Source organism: Coregonus lavaretus (assembly GCF_964263955.1).
Source record: "Coregonus lavaretus genome assembly, contig: HAP1_SCAFFOLD_252, whole genome shotgun sequence".
In the NCBI taxonomy this organism is placed as follows: Eukaryota; Metazoa; Chordata; class Actinopteri; order Salmoniformes; family Salmonidae; genus Coregonus; species Coregonus lavaretus.
This window is the reverse complement of record NW_028162386.1, coordinates 457,345-482,500: the sequence shown is the minus strand read 5'-3', so window position 1 is coordinate 482,500 and position 25,156 is coordinate 457,345. Positions and strand designations below refer to the sequence as shown.

At 48.9% G+C, this 25,156-nt stretch overlaps 1 protein-coding gene across 1 annotated transcript in view; it reads right to left on the bottom strand.

Annotated features, from left to right (window-relative positions):
• hspa14 (heat shock protein 14) overlaps positions 1–24,562 on the bottom strand; it is a 32,625-nt gene extending 8,063 nt beyond the window's left edge. Inside the window, exons 1-10 of the mRNA XM_084194031.1 lie at positions 24,464–24,562; positions 21,128–21,262; positions 20,313–20,393; positions 18,331–18,413; positions 17,856–17,904; positions 16,834–16,936; positions 11,620–11,815; positions 9,795–9,956; positions 9,057–9,212; positions 8,856–8,958 (exon numbers count right to left, since the gene is read on the bottom strand). Coding sequence (XP_084050157.1) covers positions 8,856–8,958; positions 9,057–9,212; positions 9,795–9,956; positions 11,620–11,815; positions 16,834–16,936; positions 17,856–17,904; positions 18,331–18,413; positions 20,313–20,393; positions 21,128–21,184 — 990 coding nt within the window. The 5' untranslated portion in view covers positions 21,185–21,262; positions 24,464–24,562. The remainder of the gene's footprint in view (positions 1–8,855; positions 8,959–9,056; positions 9,213–9,794; positions 9,957–11,619; positions 11,816–16,833; positions 16,937–17,855; positions 17,905–18,330; positions 18,414–20,312; positions 20,394–21,127; positions 21,263–24,463) is intronic.
• Between the last annotated feature and the right edge of the window lie 594 nt (positions 24,563–25,156).

The window sequence follows — 25,156 nt, the reverse complement described above, 5'->3', positions numbered from 1 at the left end:
TGTCAGGATACAGCCTGTTGGCTACTGTCTAAAACTGTCAGGATACAGCCTGTTGGCTACTGTCTAAAACTGTCAGGATACAGCCTGTTGGCTACTGTCTAAAACTGTCAGGATACAGCCTGTTGGCTACTGTCTAAAACTGTCAGGATACAGCCTGTTGGCTACTGTCTAAAACTGTCAGGGTACAGCCTGTTGGCTACTGTCTAAAACTGTCAGGATACAGCCTGTTGGCTACTGTCTAAAACTGTCAGGATACAGCCTGTTGGCTACTGTCTAAAACTGTCAGGGTACAGCCTGTTGGCTACTGTCTAAAACTGTCAGGGTACAGCCTGTTGGCTACTGTCTAAAACTGTCAGGGTACAGCCTGTTGGCTACTGTCTAAAACTGTCAGGGTACAGCCTGTTGGCTACTGTCTAAAACTGTCAGGGTACAGCCTGTTGGCTACTGTCTAAAACTGTCAGGGTACAGCCTCATTGTTCACTAAACGCGCCCCCGGAAGTTGCACAAAATTCTCAATGTTCAAGTTTCCGCTCACAAGATAAAAAATTTGCTCAGTGCCCCAAAATAGAGGGGAACATTGACCGTAACCATTTAAAAATGTCAACTTCTATGTGGGTAAGGACGTCCCACGGATCCCGGATTGAACGAACCCAATTTAATCTCCGTTTACGTAGTACAAGTAAAAAGTCGGTGGTTTTAGTCGCTAAAAGTATGCATATTTTCAGAATTGACATTTTTACAACAAATCGACTGATGGTGACTCAATGTTGTTGCTAGCAAATCCCTTGACCAGTCATCAAACCTCAACTCTGCCTCGATATAAGAGAAAAGAGTTCAGGGTTCCTCAGCCACTGGCTAGCTAGCTAATAAATGTACTGAGTCAGACCAAACGTAGCTAGCTAGTAAATGTATTGAGTCAGACCAAACGTAGCTAGCTAGTAAATGTATTGAGTCAGACCAAACGTAGCTAGCTAGTAAATGTACTGAGTCAGAGCAAACGTAGCTAGCTAATAAATGTACCGAGTCAGACCAAACGTAGCTAGCTAGTAAATGTACTGAGTCAGAGCAAACGTAACTAGCTAATAAAATGTACTGAGTCAGACCAAACGTAGCTAGCTAGTAAATGTACTGAGTCAGACCAAACGTAGCTAGCTAATAAATGTACTGAGTCAGACCAAACGTAGCTAGCTAATAAATGTACTGAGTCAGACCAAACGTAGCTAGCTAATAAATGTACTGAGTCAGACCAAACGTAGCTAGCTAATAAATGTACTGAGTCAGACCAAACGTAGCTAGCTAATAAATGTACTGAGTCAGACCAAACGTAGCTAGCTAATAAATGTATTGAGTCAGACCAAACGTAGCTAGCTAGTAAATGTATTGAGTCAGACCAAACGTAGCTAGCTAATAAATGTACTGAGTCAGACCAAACGTAGCTAGCTAATAAATGTACTGAGTCAGACCAAACGTAGCTAGCTAATAAATGTACTGAGTCAGACCAAACGTAGCTAGCAAATAAATGTATTGAGTAAGACCAAACGTAGCTAGCTAATAAATGTATTGAGTCAGACCAAACGTAGCTAGCTAATAAATGTATTGAGTCAGACCAAACGTAGCTAGCTAATAAATGTATTGAGTCAGACCAAACGTAGCTAGCTAATAAATGTACTGAGTCAGACCAAACGTAGCTAGCTAATAAATGTACTGAGTCAGACCAAACGTAGCTAGCTAATAAATGTATTGAGTCAGACCAAACGTAGCTAGCTAATAAATGTACTGAGTCAGACCAAACGTAGCTAGCTAATAAATGTACTGAGTCAGACCAAACGTAGCTAGCAAATAAATGTATTGAGTAAGACCAAACGTAGCTAGCTAATAAATGTATTGAGTCAGACCAAACGTAGCTAGCTAATAAATGTATTGAGTCAGACCAAACGTAGCTAGCTAATAAATGTATTGAGTCAGACCAAACGTAGCTAGCTAATAAATGTACTGAGTCAGACCAAACGTAGCTAGCTAATAAATGTACTGAGTCAGACCAAACGTAGCTAGCTAATAAATGTATTGAGTCAGACCAAACGTAGCTAGCTAATAAATGTACTGAGTCAGACCAAACGTAGCTAGCTAATAAATGTACTGAGTCAGACCAAACGTAGCTAGCTAATAAATGTACTGAGTCAGACCAAACGTAGCTAGCTAATAAATGTACTGAGTCAGACCAAACGTAGCTAGCTAATAAATGTACTGAGTCAGACCAAACGTAGCTAGCTATACAGCCTGGTACCAGTGATGGTGTAAACCTAGATCAGCATGTTTGTCCAACAGTATCTTCTAAATCAAAGAGGAATAAGTGAAGCATGAATATGTTACCAACATCAGAGAGCTGTATATAAATGACGAGATGCTCATGTCTTTGCCCTAACAATAGGAGTCGTCCCAAAGGCTGGAAGGCAGGCAACAAGCTTAGGTCCAAAATAAGCCCATAGAAACACATTGGGCTTATTTTGGACTGATTTTGGCAGAGTGAAACCTCTCACTGTGCTACTTCATGTAGCCTGAGAGGAAGACGCGAAGAGAACATTTAATGTAGCCAAAGATTACAGGGTCCCCTAGGAAACACTGACCAACACTATGGTTCCTACACCGTCAACTCCTCCCTGGCTTTTTCATTCGTTGTCATGCCAACGCTGTATTCAAAGTGCCCACTATTATATTCTAACTATAGAATTAGAATATTCACCTTTTTACCCCCCCATTATTCCAAAAGTTCACCCAAGTGTTTGATCTAAATCGCAATATCTGGTTCTAAATAAGGCCTATATTTTTGCCCATATTGAGCAGCCGTACGTGGCAGCGTGGAAATGCAGAAATGGATTAATGATTTTTGGTTGAAGTTTAATTGAACAGTATAAAACAAAATCAGAATGGAGAAAGATCCATTTGAAATCACTTTAAAAGTTATGTGTTGCCACCCTAGGGTCACGCACTACTCAAAACATACTTAGAACTAGGTACTCACATCTGAGCCATCTTTGTTGCAGGTTCATCGTAACACTTGAATAACACGAGAAAAGAGAAACCTGCACACTGCTCTTGCTAGTATCACTGTTCTTTATTCATTTAGCAGATGCTCTTATCCAGAGTGACTTACAGTTAGTGAGTGCATACATTTTTTTTTTTCATTCCATACTGGCCCCCCGTGGGAATCGAACCCACAACCCTGGCGTTGCAAGCGCCATGCTCTACCAACTGAGCTACACGGGGCTATTATTCAGCTTACATATCGGCCTCAAGGCCTTCAGAGCTTTTGTGAGTGTGTTTAATTTGCACCCTTATGTAGACATTGCTCCACCCACATCCGTTCAGTGAATTGAATGGGGTTTGAGTCAAGGAATAAATATGTACGTTTTCATAAAATCATTGGGTACAGTGCAGGATAAAAAAACGTCAGAGTAGGCTGAAGTGGTTTAACGACAAGGTATTCATTCATGTTGACATTTACAACAACATGCATTTCATCATTAAGACCTTTTAGGGAATCATGTCTGGAGGATGAAAACCAACGAGTATTTCGATCACCTCCCCTGTCGGATGTCTCGACTTTCTCTATGCCACAAAATAACTAAATGTAGACGTCATGTTTTTATTCATTAAAATGTACTGCGACAGGATAATCCCTGACATTTCTCCTAAATGAATTTATGTTCACTAATTCTCTGAAATAACGAGTTTTCTATATAACACAACCCACATGGACATTTAATCATGGAGATAACATGGGTGGAGGAGCACGTAATAAATGGAATTTATTTGGGACCCTTAGTTGGAAATATTCACGCGTCATCATATCGTTGCACTGTGAGCCGCCTCTGCATTTATAGCTACTATTCAGAAGAGGATGCAAGTCTGGCTTATTTTCTTTAGTGGCTGGAAGTTGGCATGGACCAACTGGTCTTCTCTCCTATAGACAATAAGTGGTGGGTTCTTCAATTCAGCTGGCAAAGCACATGATAAAACATGCCAGTGTTTCTTGCTGGTCCCATGATAAAACATGCCAGTGTTTCTTGCTGGTCCCATGATAAAACATGCCAGTGTTTCTTGCTGGTCCCATGATAAAACATGCCAGTGTTTCTTGCTGGTCCCATGATAAAACATGCCAGTGTTTCTTGCTGGTCCCATGATAAAACATGCCAGTGTTTCTTGCTGGTCCCATGATAAAACATGCCAGTGTTTCTTGCTGGTCCCATGATAAAACACGCCAGTGTTTCTTGACAGCATCTCCCACGTTGCGCCAGTTCAAAGTTTATGTGGTGGTGAACATTCCAGTGTTCATCTCTTGTTTTCCCTAGTGCCATATTAAAGAGCTTCATTTACACATTGTGGAGGGTAGCCTCTTATCAGAAACCTGTTGCGCATCTCTGCTGCTTTTTCTAGATAACTCTGGAGTGGCATATACGGGCAGACTGAAACTGGCTACTTCCAAGTCCTCTTTTTAAAATGTCTCTGGGTGGAAGCTGTCCCCGGTAATATAGTATCTCTGTCCGTTACTTTTCTGTAGAGTTGTAAACAGGGTTCCAATTGATTTCTCAATCCACATATCGGGGTAATGAACACGTTTAATACATTTTACACACACACACACAGTACCAGTCAAATGTTTGGACACACCTACTCATTCAAGGGTTTTTCTTTATTTTTACTATTTTCAACATTGTAGAATAATAGTGAAGACAAAATGAGGTAGTCACCTGGAACGCATTTCAATTAACAGGTGTGCCGCCTTAAAAGTTAATTTGTGGAATTTCTTTCCTCCTTAACGCATTTGAGCCAATCAGTTGTGTTGTGACAAGGTAGGGGGGTATACAGAAGATAGCCCTATTTGGTAAAAGACCAAGTCCATATTATGGCAAGAACAGCTTAAATAAGCAAAGAGAAACGACAGTCCATCATTACTTTAAGACATGAAGGTCTGTCAAGCCGGAAAATTAAGAACTTTGAAAGTTTCTTCAAGTGCAGTCAAAAAAACCATTAAGCGCTATGATGAAACTGGCTCTCATGAGGACCACCACAGGAATGGAAGACCCAGAGTTACCTCTGCTGCAGAGGATAAGTTCATTAGAGTTACCAGCCTCAGAAATTGCAGCCCAAATAAATGCTTCACAGAGTTCAAGTAACAGATGTCAACATCAACTGTTCAGAGGGGACTGTGTGAATCAGGCCTTCACGGTCAAATTTCTGCAAAGAAACCACTACTAGAGGACACCAATAAGAAGAGACCTGCTTGGGCCAAGAAACACGAGCAATGGACATTAGACCGGTGGAAATCTGTCCTTTGGTCTGGAGTCCAAATTTGAGATTTTTGGTTCCAACCACGTGTCTTTGTGAGACACGGTGTGGGTGAACGGATGATCTCCGCATGTGTGGTTCCCACCGTGAAGCATGGAGGAGGAGGTGTTATGGTGCTTTGCTGGTGACACGGTCTGTGATTTATTTAGAATTCAAGGCACACTTAACCAGCATGGCTACCACAGCATTCTGCAGTGATACGCCATCCCATCTGGTTTGCGCTTAGTGGGACTATCATTTGTTTTTCAACAGGACAATGACCCAACACACCTCCAGGCTGTGTAAGGGCTATTTTACCAAGAAGGAGAGTGATGGAGTGCTGCATCAGATGACCTGGCCTCCACAATCTCCCAACCTCAACCCAATTGAGATGGTTTGGGATGAGTTGGACAGCAGAGTGAAGGAAAAGCAGCCAACAAGTGCTCAGCATATGTGGGAACTCCTTCAAGACTGTTGGAAAAGCATTCCAGGTGAAGCTGGTTGAGAGAATGCCAAGAGTGTGCAAAGCTGTCATCAACGCAAAGGGTGGCTACTTTGAAGAATATAAAATATATTTTATTACTTTCTTGGTTACTACATGATTCCATATGTGTTATTTCATAGTTTTGATGTCGTCATCATTATTCTACAAGGTAGAACATAGTAAAAATAAAGAAAACCCTTGAATGAGTAGGTGTGTCCAAACTTTTGACTGGTACTGTACGTTATTATAATATTTATGAAATGCACATTGTTCTAACATTTGTTTTTCCTCGACTCCAAACACATTCGATGCACTGAATGGATGAGGGTGGAGCAATGTCTACACAAGGGTGCAAATTAAAAACTCAAAAGCACTGATGGAGGCCTTGAGGCCGATACGGAAGCTGAATAAAGAACAGTGATACTAGCAGGAGCAGTATGCGGGTTTCTCTTTTTTCACATGATTTAAAAACAAAATATTGTGCTATTATATTTTGGCCATATCAGCCAGCCCTAGCTAACAGCCTAGTACTAGACCATACAGGAGGTGACCAGGACAGAACAATACAACTGGAAAAGAACAGAACACTAGCAACATACACAGATCACATTAAGAGAAAGCCAGTTTGTTGAGCTCAGACTTAAAGGCAGTGGGTTAGGGTTAGGGTCTGGGGCATGCAGAGGTAGAGCCGGGGGCCGAGACAGCAGAACGCTCAGTCACCCATTGTTTTTAGGAGGGTCTCTGGGACTGCAAGGAGACTGATCATTTGACCGGCGTAAATGTGAAGTCTGTTTGGGGCTGCGGAGTTCAATGAGGTATTGGGGACCAGAGGCACTGAGGGGTTTGGAGACTAACAGGAATATTGCTGTGAGGACCCTGGCAGCCCTATTCTGCAGCCAGTGGAGAGAGGCTAGCATGGGGTGATGTTGGCAGATCTCTGGGTTCCTGTGAGGACCCTGGCAGCCCTATTCTGCAGCCAGTGGAGAGAGGCTAGCATGGGGGTGATGTTGGCAGATCTCTGGGTTGCTGTGAGGACCCTGGCAGCCCTATTCTGCAGCCTGTGGAGAGAGGCTAGCATGGGGGTGATGTTGGCAGATCTCTGGGTTGCTGTGAGGACCCTGGCAGCGCTATTCTGCAGCCAGTGGAGAGAGGCTAGCATGGGGGTGATGTTGGCAGATCTCTGGGTTCCTGTGAGGACCCTGGCAGCCCTATTCTGCAGCCTGTGGAGAGAGGCTAGCATGGGGGTGATGTTGGCAGATCTCTGGGTTGCTGTGAGGACCCTGGCAGCCCTATTCTGCAGCCTGTGGAGAGAGGCTAGCATGGGGGTGATGTTGGCAGATCTCTGGGTTGCTGTGAGGACCCTGGCAGTGCTATTCTGCAGCCAGTGGAGAGAGGCTAGCATGGGGGTGATGTTGGCAGATCTCTGGGTTGCTGTGAGGACCCTGGCAGCCCTATTCTGCAGCCAGTGGAGAGAGGCTAGCATGGGGGTGATGTTGGCAGATCTCTGGGTTGCTGTGAGGACCGTGGCAGTGCTATTCTGCAGCCTGTGGATGCTTGAGGGGAGACCACCAGGGAGAGCATTGCAGTAATCGAGTCGGAAGGTGACTAGGGAGTTGACCAGCCTCTCCAGATCAGGTTTAGAGAGAACAGGACTGAGTCGGTGATGTTTCTCAGGTTAAATAATGATTATTTATGTGGCCCGAGAAAGTCCAAATAGCCGGCTAGCTAGAGAGTCCAAATAGCCAGCTAGCTAGAAAGTCCAAATAGCCAGCTAGCTAGAAAGTCCAAATAGCCAGCTAGCTAGAGAGTCCAAATAGCCAGCTAGCTAGAGAGTCCAAATAGCCAGCTAGCTAGAAAGTCCAAATAGCCAGCTAGCTAGAAAGTCCAAATAGCCAGCTAGCTAGAGAGTCCAAATAGCCAGCTAGCTAGAGAGTCCAAATAGCCAGCTAGCCAGAGAGTCCAAATAGCCAGCTAGCTAGAGAGTCCAAATAGCCAGCTAGCTAGAAAGTCCAAATAGCCAGCTAGCTAGAAAGTCCAAATAGCCAGCTAGCTAGAGAGTCCAAATAGCCAGCTAGCTAGAGAGTCCAAATAGCCAGCTAGCCAGAAAGTCCAAATAGCCAGCTAGCTAGAGAGTCCAAATAGCCAGCTAGCTAGAGAGTCCAAATAGCCAGCTAGCTAGAGAGTCCAAATAGCCAGCTAGCTAGAGAGTCCAAATAGCCAGCTAGCTAGAGAGTCCAAATAGCCAGCTAGCCAGAAAGTCCAAATAGCCAGCTAGCTAGAGAGTCCAAATAGCCAGCTAGCTAGAGAGTCCAAATAGCCAGCTAGCTAGAAAGTCCAAATAGCCAGCTAGCTAGAGAGTCCAAATAGCCAGCTAGCTAGAGAGTCCAAATAGCCAGCTAGCTAGAGAGTCCAAATAGCCAGCTAGCTAGAGAGTCCAAATAGCCAGCTAGCTAGAGAGTCCAAATAGCCAGCTAGCCAGAAAGTCCAAATAGCCAGCTAGCTAGAAAGTCCAAATAGCCAGCTAGCCAGAGAGTCCAAATAGCCAGCTAGCCAGAGAGTCCAAATAGCCAGCTAGCTAGAGAGTCCAAATAGCCGGCTAGCTAGAGAGTCCAAATAGCCAGCTAGCTAGAGAGTCCAAATAGCCAGCTAGCTAGAGAGTCCAAATAGCCAGCTAGCTAGAGAGTCCAAATAGCCAGCTAGCCAGAGAGTCCAAATAGCCAGCTAGCTAGAGAGTCCAAATAGCCAGCTAGCTAGAGAGTCCAAATAGCCAGCTAGCCAGCTATCAAGCCAAACAAGTTGACTGTTCATCCCGCAAAATAATGTAAATGTTATTTGTTTTAAGTAACAATATGTCCAGTATTTACAGAGCTCTATGCCTATGCTACTTCAGTGCCATGGCAACTTCCAAGCCCATATTAGGTAGGTAGGGGTCAGGTAGGTAGGTAGGTAGGGGTCAGGTAGGTAGGGGTCAGGTAGGTAGGGGTCAGGTAGGTAGGGGTCAGGTAGGTAGATAGGGGTCAGGTAGGTAGATAGGGGTCAGGGTTACCTTGTTGATGTCACTAGTAGAGAGCCCAGTTGTCTCCAGCAGGGTTCTGATTGGTTGGACACTCTTGTTGAACAGGGACGAACACAGCAGCTCAAAACGGGCCCTGAGAAAAAACACAAGAGCATGACTTTCCTGTGGCATTGTATGAAGAGGAGGATTGTGGTGGGTAAGAGAGCAGGGGCTTGTGGGTAGTGTAGTCACCTGGAGACGTTGCAGTCAAAGTCCATGCCGTCGTGTAGAGAGTCAACGAAGCAATTGGCAGAACCCAGCGTGGAGAGAGAATGTTTGGCCATGTCTGCTCCATTCATCAGCTTCAACATGGCCCGCGCACTACGACTAACATCCTGTTTAAACGACCTACAGACAGACGCACAGCATTAAAACCAGTGGATCAGATGTAGGAGACTAAGTTCTCTCATGTCACCCCGCTCCTCTGCACACTCCACTGGCTTCCAGTCGAAGCTCCCATCCACTATAAGACTATGGTGCTTATCTACAGAACAGCAAGAGGAACTGCCCCTCCCTATCTCCAGGCTATGCTCCAACCCTACACCCCAACCAGAGCCCTCTGTTCTGCGACCTCTGGTCTCTTGGCCCTCCCACCCCTATGAGAGGTCAGCTCCCCCTCAGCCCAGTCCAAGCTCTTCTCTGTCCTGGCACCCCAATAGTGGAAGCAGCTTTCCCCTGAAGCTAGGACAGCAGAGTCCATGCCCCTTTTTTCCTGCTAGAAATGCTCTGAATTTGGGCTGACAGGCTAAGCTAACAGGCTGAGCTAACAGGCTGTACCGTTTGAACTCTGCAGCCAGGTGTGTGTGTGTTACCGTTTGAACTCTGCAGCCAGGTGTGTGTGTGTGTGTGTGTGTGTGTGTGTGTGTGTGTGTGTGTTACGGTTTGAACTCTGCAGCCAGGTGTGTGTGTGTGTGTGTGTGTGTGTGTTACCGTTTGAACTCTGCAGCCAGGTGCTGTGCCAGGGCGATAGTGAAGCTCTCTCCTCCGATGCTGTGGTCTGTATGTGTGTTCAGAACCCGGAACATTCCACCGTTCACTTGCAGCACCGTCACACTCAGAGACGTCCCACCTAGTTTATACACTAGGACATGACTACACACACACAATGACCAGTTATACACCAGGACAGGACCAGTTATACACCAGGACAGGACCAGTTATACACCAGGACAGGACCAGTTATACACCAGGGCAGGACCAGTTATACACCAGGGCAGGACCAGTTTATACACCAGGACAGGACCAGTTTATACACCAGGGCATGACCAGTTTATACACCAGGGCATGACCAGTTTATACACCAGGGCATGACCAGTTTATACACCAGGACAGGACCAGTTATACACCAGGACAGGACCAGTTTATACACCAGGGCATGACCAGTTTATACACCAGGACAGGACCAGTTTATACACCAGGACAGGACCAGTTTATACACCAGGACAGGACCAGTTATACACCAGGGCATGACCAGTTTATACACCAGGACAGGACCAGTTATACACCAGGACAGGACCAGTTTATACACCAGGGCATGACCAGTTTATACACCAGGACAGGACCAGTTATACACCAGGACAGGACCAGTTTATACACCAGGACAGGACCAGTTTATACACCAGGGCATGACCAGTTTATACACCAGGACAGGACCAGTTATACACCAGGACAGGACCAGTTTATACACCAGGACAGGACCAGTTTATACACCAGGACAGGACCAGTTTATACACCAGGACAGGACCAGTTTATACACCAGGGCATGACCAGTTTATACACCAGGACAGGACCAGTTTATACACCAGGACAGGACCAGTTTATACACCAGGGCAGGACCAGTTTATACACCAGGACAGGACCAGTTATACACCAGGACAGGACCAGTTTATACACCAGGACAGGACCAGTTATACACCAGGGCAGGACCAGTTTATACACCAGGGCAGGACCAGTTATACACCAGGGCAGGACCAGTTTATACACCAGGACAGGACCAGTTATACACCAGGACAGGACCAGTTTATACACCAGGACATGACCAGTTTATACACCAGGACAGGACCAGTTATACACCAGGACAGGACCAGTTATACACCAGGACAGGACCAGTTTATACACCGGGGCATGACCAGTTTATACACCAGGACAGGACCAGTTATACACCAGGACAGGACCAGTTTATACACCAGGACAGGACCAGTTTATACACCAGGGCATGACCAGTTTATACACCAGGACATGACCAGTTATACACCAGGACAGGACCAGTTTATACACCAGGACAGGACCAGTTTATACACCAGGACAGGACCAGTTTATACACCAGGACAGGACCAGTTTATACACCAGGACATGACCAGTTTATACACCAGGACATGACCAGTTTATACACCAGGACAGGACCAGTTTATACACCAGGACAGGACCAGTTTATACACCAGGACATGACCAGTTTATACACCAGGGCATGACCAGTTTATACACCAGGACATGACCAGTTTATACACCAGGGCATGACCCGTTATACACCAGGACAGGACCAGTTTATACACCAGGGCATGACCAGTTTATACACCAGGGCATGACCAGTTTATACACCAGGGCATGACCAGTTTATACACCAGGACATGACCAGTCTATACACCAGGGCATGACCAGTTTATACACCAGGGCATGACCAGTTTATACACCAGGACAGGACCAGTTTATACACCAGGACATGACCCGTTTATACACCAGAAGGAGTAGTGGGTACCTCTTCCCAGATGGACAGTCCTGTCCGATGCCGTATGCCAGTAAAGCAGCTGCTGGCTCGTGGATCAGCCTCAACACCCGGAACCCTGCCGCCTCCGCAGCCTCCCTCAACGCCACCTTCTGAGCATGTGCGAACTCGAAGGGGACAGTGATGACAGCCTCCGTGACATCAGCACCCAAGGCCGACTGAGCCGTCTCTATGGAAACAACAATAGATGGGAGGTCCAATCCCAGGTGGACCTCTTGTACTACACCCTCCCCCTAGACATCTGACAGGTTTCACAGGTGGATGCAGTTGGGAACAGAGGAGATGGAGTAGAGGGGATGCAGGGGGGAACGGAGGAGGAGATGGAGTAGAGGAGATGGAGTAGAGGGGATGCAGGGGGGAACGGAGGAGATGGAGTAGAGGGGATGGAGTAGAGGGGATGCAGGGGGGGAACGGAGGAGGAGATGGAGTAGAGGGGGAACGGAGGAGGAGATGGAGTAGAGGGGGAACGGAGGAGGAGATGGAGTAGAGGGGGAACGGAGGAGGAGATGGAGTAGAGGGGATGCAGGGGGGAACGGAGGAGGAGATGGAGTAGAGGGGGAACGGAGGAGGAGATGGAGTAGAGGGGGAACGGAGGAGGAGATGGAGTAGAGGGGATGCAGGGGGGGAACGGAGGAGGAGATGGAGTAGAGGGGGAACGGAGGAGGAGATGGAGTAGAGGGGGAACGGAGGAGATGGAGTAGAGGGGATGCGGGGGGCGGAGGAGGAGATGGAGTAGAGGGGGAACGGAGGAGGAGATGGAGTAGAGGGGATGCAGGGGGGAACGGAGGAGGAGATGGAGTAGAGGGGATGCAGGGGGGAACGGAGGAGGAGATGGAGTAGAGGGGATGCAGGGGGGAACGGAGGAGGAGATGGAGTAGAGGGGATGCAGGGGGGGAACGGAGGAGGAGATGGAGTAGAGGGGATGCGGAGGAGGAGATGGAGTAGAGGGGATGCGGGGGGCGGAGGAGGAGATGGAGTAGAGGGGGAACGGAGGAGGAGATGGAGTAGAGGGGATGCAGGGGGGAACGGAGGAGGAGATGGAGTAGAGGGGATGCAGGGGGGGGAACGGAGGAGATGGAGTAGAGGGGATGCAGGGGGGAACGGAGGAGGAGATGGAGTAGAGGGGATGCAGGGGGAACGGAGGAGGAGATGGAGTAGAGGGGATGCAGGGGGGGGACGGAGGAGTAGAGGGGATGCAGGGGGGGACGGAGGAGGAGATGGAGTAGAGGGGATGCAGGGGGGAACGGAGGAGGAGATGGAGTAGAGGGGATGCAGGGGGGAACGGAGGAGGAGATGGAGTAGAGGGGATGCAGGGGGGAACGGAGGAGGAGATGGAGTAGAGGGGATGCAGGGGGGAACGGAGGAGGAGATGGAGTAGAGGGGATGCAGGGGGGAACGGAGGAGGAGATGGAGTAGAGGGGATGCAGGGGGGGAACGGAGGAGGAGATGGAGTAGAGGGGATGCAGGGGGGGAACGGAGGAGATGGAGTAGAGGGGATGCAGGGGGGGACGGAGGAGGAGATGGAGTAGAGGGGATGCAGGGGGGAACGGAGGAGGAGATGGAGTAGAGGGGATGCAGGGGGGAACGGAGGAGGAGATGGAGTAGAGGGGATGCAGGGGGGAACGGAGGAGGAGATGGAGTAGAGGGGATGCAGGGGGGAACGGAGGAGGAGATGGAGTAGAGGGGATGCAGGGGGGGAACGGAGGAGGAGATGGAGTAGAGGGGATGCAGGGGGGGAACGGAGGAGATGGAGTAGAGGGGATGCAGGGGGGAACGGAGGAGGAGATGGAGTAGAGGGGATGCGGGGGGGAACGGAGGAGATGGAGTAGAGGGGATGCAGGGGGGGACGGAGGAGGAGATGGAGTAGAGGGGATGCAGGGGGGGACGGAGGAGGAGATGGAGTAGAGGGGATACAGGGGGGGAACGGAGGAGATGGAGTAGAGGGGATGCGGGCGGGGGAACGGAGGAGATGGAGTAGAGGGGATGCAGGGGGGGAACGGAGGAGGAGATGGAGTAGAGGGGATGCAGGGGGGGACGGAGGAGGAGATGGAGTAGAGGGGATGCAGGGGGGGACGGAGGAGGAGATGGAGTAGAGGGGATGCAGGGGGGGACGGAGGAGGAGATGGAGTAGAGGGGATGCAGGGGGGGACGGAGGAGGAGATGGAGTAGAGGGGATGCAGGGGGGGACGGAGGAGGAGATGGAGTAGAGGGGATGCAGGGGGGGACGGAGGAGGAGATGGAGTAGAGGGGATGCAGGGGGGAACTGAGGAGATGGAGTAGAGGGGATGCAGGGGGGACGGAGGAGGAGATGGAGTAGAGGGGATGCAGGGGGGAACGGAGGAGGAGATGGAGTAGAGGGGATGCAGGGGGGGAACGGAGGAGGAGATGGAGTAGAGGGGATGCAGGGGGGGACGGAGGAGGAGATGGAGTAGAGGGGATGCAGGGTGGAACGGAGGAGGAGATGGAGTAGAGGGGATGCAGGGGGGGACGGAGGAGGAGATGGAGTAGAGGGGATGCGGGGGGGAACGGAGGAGATGGAGTAGAGGGGATGCAGGGGGGGACGGAGGAGGAGATGGAGTAGAGGGGATGCGGGGGGGAACGGAGGAGATGGAGTAGAGGGGATGCAGGGGGGGACGGAGGAGGAGATGGAGTAGAGGGGATACAGGGGGGGAACGGAGGAGATGGAGTAGAGGGGATGCGGGCGGGGGGGCGGTGAGGCTAGGTGGAAGCAGTTGGAGAATAGTTGTAACTTTCCGTCTGATAAACTCGGTGGAAGTTTCACCATATTGCTTAGACCCATTCAATCATCTCAGATCTCCACTAGGGCATAGGGCATAGTGTCTAGGGGTGGATTTGGGATTGGGCTGGGGACAGAGATGGGAGGGGGCGGATGTGGGATTGGGCTGGGGACAGAGATGGGAGGGGGTGGATTTGGGATTGGGCTGGGGACAGAGATGGGAGGGGGCGGATGTGGGATTGGGCTGGGGACAGAGATGGGAGGGGGTGGATTTGGGATTGGGCTGGGGACAGAGATGGGAGGGGGCGGATTTGGGATTGGGCTGGGGACAGAGATGGGAGGGGGTGGATTTGGGATTGGGCTGGGGACAGAGATGGGAGGGGCGGATGTGGGATTGGGCTGGGGACAGAGATGGGAGGGGGCGGATTTGGGATTGGGCTGGGGACAGAGATGGGAGGGGGCGGATTTGGGATTGGGCTGGGGACAGAGATGGGAGGGGGTGGATTTGGGATTGGGCTGGGGACAGAGATGGGAGGGGCGGATGTGGGATTGGGCTGGGGACAGAGATGGGAGGGGGTGGATTTGGGATTGGGCTGGGGACAGAGATGGGAGGGGCGGATGTGGGATTGGGCTGGGGACAGAGATGGGAGGGGGCGGATTTGGGATTGGGCTGGGGACAGAGATGGGAGGGGGCGGATGTGGGATTGGGCTGGGGACAGAGATAGGAGGGGTGGATGTGGGATTGGGCTGGGGACAGAGATGGGAGGGGGTGGATGTGGGATTGGGCTGGGGACAGAGATGGGAGGGGGTGGATTTGGGATTGGGCTGGGGACAGAGATGGGAGGGGGTGGATTTGGGATTGGGCTGGGGACAGAGATGGGAGGGGGTGGATTTGGGATTGGGCTGGGGACAGAGATGGGAGGGGGCGGATGTGGGATTGGGCTGGGGACAGAGATGGGAGGGGGCGGATGTGGGACAGATAGGAGGGGTGGATTTGGGATTGGGCTGGGGACAGAGATGGGAGGGGGCGGATGTGGGACAGATAGGAGGGGTGGATTTGGGATTGGGCTGGGGACAGAGATGGGAGGGGGCGGATGTGGGACAGATAGGAGGGGTGGATTTGGGATTGGGCTGGGGACAGAGATGGGAGGGGGCGGATTTGGGATTGGGCTGGGGACAGAGATGGGAGGGGATGGATGTGGGATTGGGCTGGGGACAGAGATGGGAGGGGGTGGATTTGGGATTGGGCTGGGGACAGAGATGGGAGGGGGCGGATGTGGGACAGATAGGAGGGGTGGATTTGGGATTGGGCTGGGGACAGAGATGGGAGGGGGCGGATGTGGGATTGGGCTGGGGACAGAGATGGGAGGGGGCGGATGTGGGATTGGGCTGGGGACAGAGATGGGAGGGGGTGGATTTGGGATTGGGCTGGGGACAGAGATGGGAGGGGGTGGATTTGGGATTGGGCTGGGGACAGAGATGGGAGGGGATGGATTTGGGATTGGGCTGGGGACAGAGATGGGAGGGGGTGGATTTGGGATTGGGCTGGGGACAGAGATGGGAGGGGGCGGATTTGGGATTGGGCTGGGGACAGAGATGGGAGGGGGCGGATGTGGGATTGGGCTGGGGACAGAGATGGGAGGGGGTGGATTTGGGATTGGGCTGGGGACAGAGATGGGAGGGGGCGGATGTGGGACAGATAGGAGGGGTGGATTTGGGATTGGGCTGGGGACAGAGATGGGAGGGGGCGGATGTGGGATTGGGCTGGGGACAGAGATGGGAGGGGGCGGATGTGGGATTGGGCTGGGGACAGAGATGGGAGGGGGTGGATTTGGGATTGGGCTGGGGACAGAGATGGGAGGGGGTGGATTTGGGATTGGGCTGGGGACAGAGATGGGAGGGGCGGATGTGGGATTGGGCTGGGGACAGAGATGGGAGGGGGCGGATTTGGGATTGGGCTGGGGACAGAGATGGGAGGGGGCGGATGTGGGATTGGGCTGGGGACAGAGATGGGAGGGGGCGGATGTGGGACAGATAGGAGGGGTGGATTTGGGATTGGGCTGGGGACAGAGATGGGAGGGGGCGGATGTGGGATTGGGCTGGGGACAGAGATGGGAGGGGGCGGATTTGGGATTGGGCTGGGGACAGAGATGGGAGGGGATGGATTTGGGATTGGGCTGGGGACAGAGATGGGAGGGGTGGATTTGGGATTGGGCTGGGGACAGAGATGGGAGGGGGTGGATGTGGGATTGGGCTGGGGACAGAGATGGGAGGGGGTGGATTTGGGATTGGGCTGGGGACAGAGATGGGAGGGGGCGGATGTGGGATTGGGCTGGGGACAGAGATGGCAGGGGGTGGGACAGAGATGGGAGGGGGTGGATGTGGGATTGGGCTGGGGACAGAGATGGGAGGGGGTGGGACAGAGATTGGGCTGGTGTATATGTTCTAACCTTTCATCTTGTGTAGGATGAGTTTGGCGACATCTTGAGGAGCCACCTGTCTGGTCATCTCTCCAGTCATCTCATACACTGGCTTTTCTCCCTTGTTGACCAACTGACACACATCATCATCATCATCATTAGCTTCTCTATTACACACCATCACTGATAACTTAGTGTTAGGTAGTCTGGAATAGAGACATGTCTACCAGGTCCATCCCTGATAACTTAGTGTTAGGTAGTCTGGAATAGAGACATGTCTACCAGGTCCATCACTGATAACTTAGTGTTAGGTAGTCTGGAATAGAGACATGTCTACCAGGTCCATCACTGATAACTTAGTGTTAGGTAGTCTGGAATAGAGACATGTCTACCAGGTCCATCACTGATAACTTAGTGTTAGGTAGTCTGGAATAGAGACATGTCTACCAGGTCCATCACTGATAACTTAGTGTTAGGTAGTCTGGAATAGAGACATGTCTACCAGGTCCATCACTGATAACTTAGTGTTAGGTAGTCTGGAATAGAGACATGTCTACCAGGTCCATCACTGATAACTTAGTGTTAGGTAGTCTGGTCTGGAATAGAGACATGTCTACCAGGTCCATCCCTGATAACTTAGTGTTAGGTAGTCTGGAATAGAGACATGTCTACCAGGTCCATCACTGATAACTTAGTGTTAGGTAGTCTGGAATAGAGACATGTCTACCAGGTCCATCCCTGATAACTTAGTGTTAGGTAGTCTGGAATAGAGACATGTCTACCAGGTCCATCACTGATAACTTAGTGTTAGGTAGTCTGGAATAGAGACATGTCTACCAGGTCCATCCCTGATAACTTAGTGTTAGGTAGTCTGGAATAGAGACATGTCTACCAGGTCCATCCCTGATAACTTAGTGTTAGGTAGTCTGGAATAGAGACATGTCTACCAGGTCCATCACTGATAACTTAGTGTTAGGTAGTCTGGAATAGAGACATGTCTACCAGGTCCATCACTGAGGTAGGCTAATAGGGTGTAGAGGGGTTGTACTCACAGGACATTTACTCTCAGCTCTGTGTGTCTGAACCTCAGGATCCTCAAAGCTGCCAACAGGAAGAGGAAAAAGGGGAGAAGCAACAATGTGAGTTGAGTTCACTCTCCCTAGAACGTTACCAACTAACCCAACAATGTGAGTTGAGTTCACTCTCCCTAGAACGTTACCATTAACTAACCCAACAATGTGAGTTGAGTTCACTCTCCCTAGAACGTTACCAACTAACCCAACAATGTGAGTTGAGTTCCCTCTCCCTAGAACGTTACCATTAACTAACCCAACTATGTGAGTTGAGTTCACTCTCCCTAGAACGTTACCAACAATGTGAGTTGAGTTCACTCTCCCTAGAACGTTACCAACTAACCCAATGTGAGTTGAGTTCACTCTCCCTAGAACATTACCATTAACTAACCCAACAATGTGAGTTGAGTTCACTCTCCCTAGAACGTTACCAACTAAGAACACAGACACTCACCTCCTCCCCAGCACCTGTTTGACTTTAACCACAGTGTTGGCTGCATTACGGACACGGCCCTGCTTAGCTGCAATCCCTACTATCTGCAGGGCAGAGACAGAGACAGAGACGGAGAGACGGAGATGAGGACAGAGGGAGCGAACAGGGAGGTGGAGGGGGGGTTACAGAGGGAGATGACAGAGGGAGATGACAGAGGGATGGAGGGAGATGACAGAGGGATGGAGGGAGGACGGAGGGAGGACAGGTGATCATGATAAGATATATGATCCTACATGCCCTGTACGCCGCCACCCTAATAATGCCCTGTACGCCACCACCACCCTAATAATGCCCTGTACGCCACCACCCTAATAATGCCCTGTACGCCACCCCCCTAATAATGCCCTGTACGCCACAACCAACCCTAATAATGCCCTGTATGCCACCCCCCTAATAATGCCCTGTACGCCACCACCCCCCTAATAATGCCCTGTACGCCACCACCCCCCTAATAATGCCCTGTACGCCACCCCCCTAATAATGCCCTGTACGCCACCACCACCCTAATAATGCCCTGTACGCCACCACCCTAATAATGCCCTGTACGCCGCCCCCCTAATAATGCCCTGTACGCCACCACCCTAATAATGCCCTGTACGCCGCCACCCTAATAATGCCCTGTACGCCACAACCAACCCTAATAATGCCCTGTACGCCGCCGCCACCCTAATAATGCCCTGTACCCCGCCACCACCCTAATAATGCCCTGTACGCCACCCCCCTAATAATGCCCTGTACCCCGCCACCACCCTAATAATGCCCTGTATGCCACCGCCACCCTAATAATGCCCTGTACGCCACCCCCCTAATAATGCCCTGTACGCCACAACCAACCCTAATAATGCCCTGTACGCCACCCCCCTAATAATGCGCTGGGAATGGATAAGCTAAATATTTTGCACCCGCCTTTGACAAAGTGCCCATTATTGATCACAGGGCTGTATCAGCGCTCACCTAAAATGCCCATATGCCACTGATTGAGAGAAACTGTCATTGTTTTTGGGCAGAATTATGTGAGGTTTTGTGTTTGTTGTTGGAGGTGCGTCTTGGTCAGTTTAGTTCAGAAAATGCTGCCCTCGTCAATCTGCTGCCATAGGCAGCCGTCTAATCCTGCCTAATGAGCGGGCCGGCCCTGGTGAGGCCCATTGTGGTGCCATTCATCCATGTTTCAGCATGATAATGCACAGCCCCAAGGATCAGTACACAATTCCTGGAAGCTGAAAATGTCCCAGTTCGTCCATGGCCTGCACACTCAGACATGTAACCCATTGAGCATGTTTGGGATGCTCTGGATCGACATGTACGACAGCGTGTTCCAGTTCCCGCCAATATCCAGCAACTTCACAGTGGCAAAAGAAATGATAGGGATTGTCCAAAGGTGTTCAGAGCATGCTAGATAGCTCATTAACACAGGTGTTCAGAGCATGCTAGATAGCTCATTAACACAGGTGTTCAGAGCATGCTAGATAGCTCATTAACACAGGTGTTCAGAGCATGCTAGATAGCTCATTAACACAGGTGTTCAGAGCATGCTAGATAGCTCATTAACACAGGTGTTCAGAGCATGCTAGATAGCTCATTAACACAGGTGGTCGCCTCTTGTCTTCCATCTGTTTTCCGAAAACAAGCGCTGCCACATGGAGATGTGGCAGTGTGGGAACACTAACCTTATCAAGGTGTTTCACAAAAAAAGTTAAATTGATTCGCTGATATGAAAGATAAAGGTCCTTGTGCTTCCAAAACCATACCGCAAGTGATACATGTTAATGTTCAGACCAAGCGTCAGGGATCTTAAACGCCTTCCTTCAGTGACTATAATATTATAATTTAGTATGTTAGTTGGCTAGTTGTAGGGTTAGGGTCACATATTTAGCAGATGTAACAGTTGAGGTACCTAATATGAAATAGTTATATAGTATGTTAGTTGGCTAGTTGTAGGATACCTGCTCCGTGTCTCTGTAAGCCACCACGGCAGGAGTGACTCGGTCTCCGGCGTCATTGGCGACCACCTCCGCTCGGCCATCCTGCACAAAACACACAATACTGTCAAAAACCTTCCACACTGGCTTGCCCGATAAGAACAACATTTCAAAAGCCAAGCAAGTTATTTTCTAGTTAACGTTAGCTTACTAGATGACTAACACCGGCAACAACTCATTCACTCCATGCTAACGTTGGCTAGCTAGCTGGCTACCACCGGTAACGTTGACTAGCTAGCTGGCTACCACCGGTAACGTTGGCTAGCTAGCTGGCTACCACCGGTAACGTTGACTAGCTAGCTGGCTACCACCGGTAACGTTGGCTAGCTAGCTGGCTACCACCAGTAACGTTGGCTAGCTAGCTGGCTACCACCGGTAACGTTGGCTAGCTAGCTGGCTACCACCGGTAACATTGACTAGCTGGCTGGCTACCACCGGTAACGTTGACTAGCTAGCTGGCTACCACCGGTAACGTTGACTAGCTGGCTGGCTACCACCGGTAACGTTGACTAGCTAGCTGGCTACCACCGGTAACGTTGACTAGCTAGCTGGCTACCACCGGTAACATTGACTAGCTGGCTGGCTACCACCGGTAACGTTGACTAGCTAGCTGGCTACCACCGGTAACGTTGACTAGCTAGCTGGCTTCCACCGGTAACGTTGACTAGCATGTTTAACCACCTTAAGGATCTTTGCGGGCCACCTAAATAGAGCTTCTTCATAACGGGAAAAACAGAATAGTCCCACCACTAATAGCGTTACTAAAGGCAGCACAATACCTTGAAAATAGCTACACAGGCACATGTGTATCCGAAATGTACTCCTATCGCCGCCATGCTTGTTGAAATAATGATTCTTCTTCTTCTGTGGGTTTTATGACGGACTACATCCACAAGTTGAATTGTCGCCACCAGCTGGACGGTTTCAAACCACAAAATATATCCAATAAAAAATATATCCATACTTAATAGTGATACTTACTTACTCCACCCTAATAAAAATAGTACATTGCCAAAACAAACAAAACTCCCATTTCTTCCCTCTTTTAGTTCTCCATATCTCCCTTCTCAGGATCTAGGACCTGAGAGAGTGATACGGCTTTTGACAATATTCCATGTAACTCTTTTGCAGAGAAATTTTTCTACCCCAGTAACTGTTCCGCCGCAACCACAATGATTTCTATCTTCCTAGATCTTTTCTCAACCTTGGCAGTGTCATTAATCACCATTGTGATAAAGGCCACAAAGTCCACCTTTTTAACCTTTAAAATGTCAGGATCCTGTTGGTGAAAAGCAACCCCTGCAGCCTGCAGTGAAGGCCTATCCACCACCATGGACTCTTCAGGAGCACCATTCAAACCCTCAACTCTTTTAACAGCTGCTGCATATGAAATGCTCTGGACAGCCCTGACTTTGGCCACCTCACTCTCTTTCATCCTTGTCGGGCATTCAAAAGACGTGGGTTCATGGTTCCCACCACAATGGCAACATTTCACTTTTTCATCACTTTTATAACACATTAAATGATCTTTTCCCCAACTTGGCCTTCTTGGTTTCTCCCTTCTGCTAACCCTTGACACATGACCTAAAGCTTTACAGTGATCACATGACCTAAAGCTTTACAGTGATCACATGACCTAAAGCTTTACAGTGATCACACTGCATTGGTCTTGACACACGACCTAAAGCTTTACAGTGATCACACTGCATTGGTCTTGACACATGACCTAAAGCTTTACAGTGATCACACTGCATTGGTCTTGACACATGACCAAAAGCTTTACAGTGTTAACACACTGCATTGGTCTTGACACATGACCTAAAGCTTTACAGTGTTAACACACTGCATTGGTCTTGACACATGACCTAAAGCTTTACAGTGTTAACACACTGCATTGGTCTTGACACATGACCTAAAGCTTTACAGTGTTAACACACTGCATTGGTCTTGACACACGACCTAAAGCTTTACAGTGTTAACACACTGCATTGAGGATCTGATGGTTCACAGTATCAAAGGCAGCAGACAGGTCTAGAAGGATCACACTGCATTGGTCTTGGCATAAATGCTCTGACTTTGTAGTTTATATACCCCAACTGCACTTGAGTAGGGAGACTCCATATCAAAAAACAAAAGAACAGATCAACTCTTCACTTTTTCATAATTCACAACTTGATTCATCCAACGTGCATCAATCACTCCAGGAATATTTTTCATCTCTTTAACAACGACTTCCCACGAGACATTACCCCCTTGAGGGGTGCCCTGTTCCGAAGAGACACACATGACACGTCAAACTTTTCAAATCGATTAAGACACAAAGTGAAGGAAAAGCAGCCAACAAGTGCTCAGCATTTGTGGGAACTCCTTCAAGACTGTTTGAAAAGCATTCCAGGTGAAGCTGGTTGAGAGAATGCCAAGAGTGTGCAAAGCTATCACCAAGGCAAAGGGTGGCTATTTGAAGAATCTCAAATATAAAATATATTTTGATTTGTTTAACACTTTTTTGGTTACTAAATGATTCCATATGTGTTATTTCATAGTTTTGTTGTCTTCACTATTATTCTACAATTTAGAAAATTGTAAAAAATAAAGGAAAACCCTTGAATGAGTAAGTGTGTCCAAACTTTTGACTGGTACTGTATATATATAAAAATACAACAAATACCCTACCATCTAACACTACACTCACAAAAAATGACAAATAAAATGTAAAAAAAACTACAAACTAAAAATACCATACTCCACTATTTAAATCTATTTAGTCCTACTTCAGGCCAACAGCCTGAAAGGACTGGACACCACCACTCAACACACCCTGTAACTCTTCTGACGTCAAATCTCCTACACCCAAATACCTCTCTGCAGCTGCCACCACAACCTCTATTTTCTGCAACTTATGTTCCATCCCTGCAGTACAATTAATAACCATTGCTATAAACGCCCAAAATCCAATCTTACTGAAACATATATCACTTGTTGGCCTATCCCTCTGTACTGGTACAGATCTACTCCTCTCAGGATCCCTCCCCCTTGACCCATCTTCCTCTACTTTCTTCCCTGCCTCAGCATATGACAACTTCTTCACTACTCTAACCCTGGAAACCTCAACCTGCCTCTCTCGCACGGGACATGTCTGATCCCCAGCTCCATGGGCACCCCTACAATTACCACATACCACTACTTTCCCCAATGATGCACATTCCTTTCTACACACTTCTCACACCTAGGAACCTCCCTCCTACACATTGCTGTCACATGCCCATAAGCTTGACACCTGTAACAACGTAATGTATTTGGCACAAAAGCTCGTACAGGATAACTGATATATCCTAACATCACTTTGTCGGGCAAAGACTCAACATCAAAACTCAAAAGAACAGACAACGACTCTTCTATTTCTCCACTCACGCCATCCTGTCTGCATCGCACCAAACGACGAGCATCACAAACACCGGGAATCTTCCCCTTCAGTTGGTCAGCTTTCATATTTACCGCTACCCCAGTAATCACTCCTTTCAATGGCGCCCTTTTCTTGAGAGCAAAACAATTCACATCTCTTGTCCCCATTGGTTTAACACGGAGCGCCTGCTCCCTCTGAGGATCAGAAACACAAATAATTATCACTAGACCACTTCTGGTTACCCTCACCGATTCCACTTTACCCAACTCTCTTTTCACCCATCCTGAAACCACAAATGGATCAGCCAAAAGGCAAGGGTCCACTTTTCCAAAAACTTCACTCCTACTGTCACAGACTCATCTTTATCCTGACCCTCGGTGCAAGCCTCGCGCACAGAGAACTTCCCCCTCATTCTCTTCCGTTTCTCCTCCTGTCTTCAGCTCACTCTGCTAACACTTTCTACCGTTCTTCTTTAACAAACCATCTCCCTTTTTCCAGCCATTTTTAACCGACTCAAGCTCCCCCTCTCTCTTAGACCTCCTCTGCCTCTTTTTTCCCTCCATTCCTCCTCCGTATTCCAAGTATAACTCTCCTTATAATAACACTGCACTTCTCCTGATATACATCTTGTTCTTGCCTTGTCAAGGGCGCAACAATCTCGGTCCAATCAGGCCGAACCCCTGGGGATGTAGCGCTCAGCAGTGCATCCCACCTGTAAAGCAGCTGCTTCGTCTTGATGTTCTTCTTCATCAATAACTACCACGACGCTTTTCCGTTTCAAACAAGCGCGCTCTCTTTCTCCCGGATTCCGCGACTCGCTTCCGCCTGTTTCACATATGCCCCTTACCGGTAAAAACAGAGAAGGCAAAAAAAACCTGCTGTCAAAATAAAAGTCACACTAAACTGTAAAATATACAGTGAGGATTGAAAGCTCATACAGGGAAAATAAAAGTCCAAATATAGAGCACATTGTGATCTGACACTCGTTTTAATGGGTTCATTTAGAAGTAGTACAGAGTTAGGTAGGAGGATTTAGGTGTAAACCTAATGTAAACCGTGATTGGCCACACACTCCAGCACATTAGACGGCGACATGCACCTTAAAGCGGCAATCAGCAGTAGAAACAATAACAAAGGCTACACCCCGCCCCTGGTTCTGTAAAAAGTTGAGGGATGGGGCTGGAGAAATGTAATTACTCTCAAATTCATAGACAGAGCTATGTGTAACGAGTATTAATATTGTCTTATGTGTATTTCACTTAAATCCTTTCATTAGTTTTCCATATCCATGGATTGTGAGAGTATCGATTGCTCTGTGGTGTATTGCTCTAGCCTGCAGGACCTTCAAGTCAGCAGCGGGAGTTTCTCCTCGGTCTGTGGTCTATTGCTCTAGCCTGCAGTACCT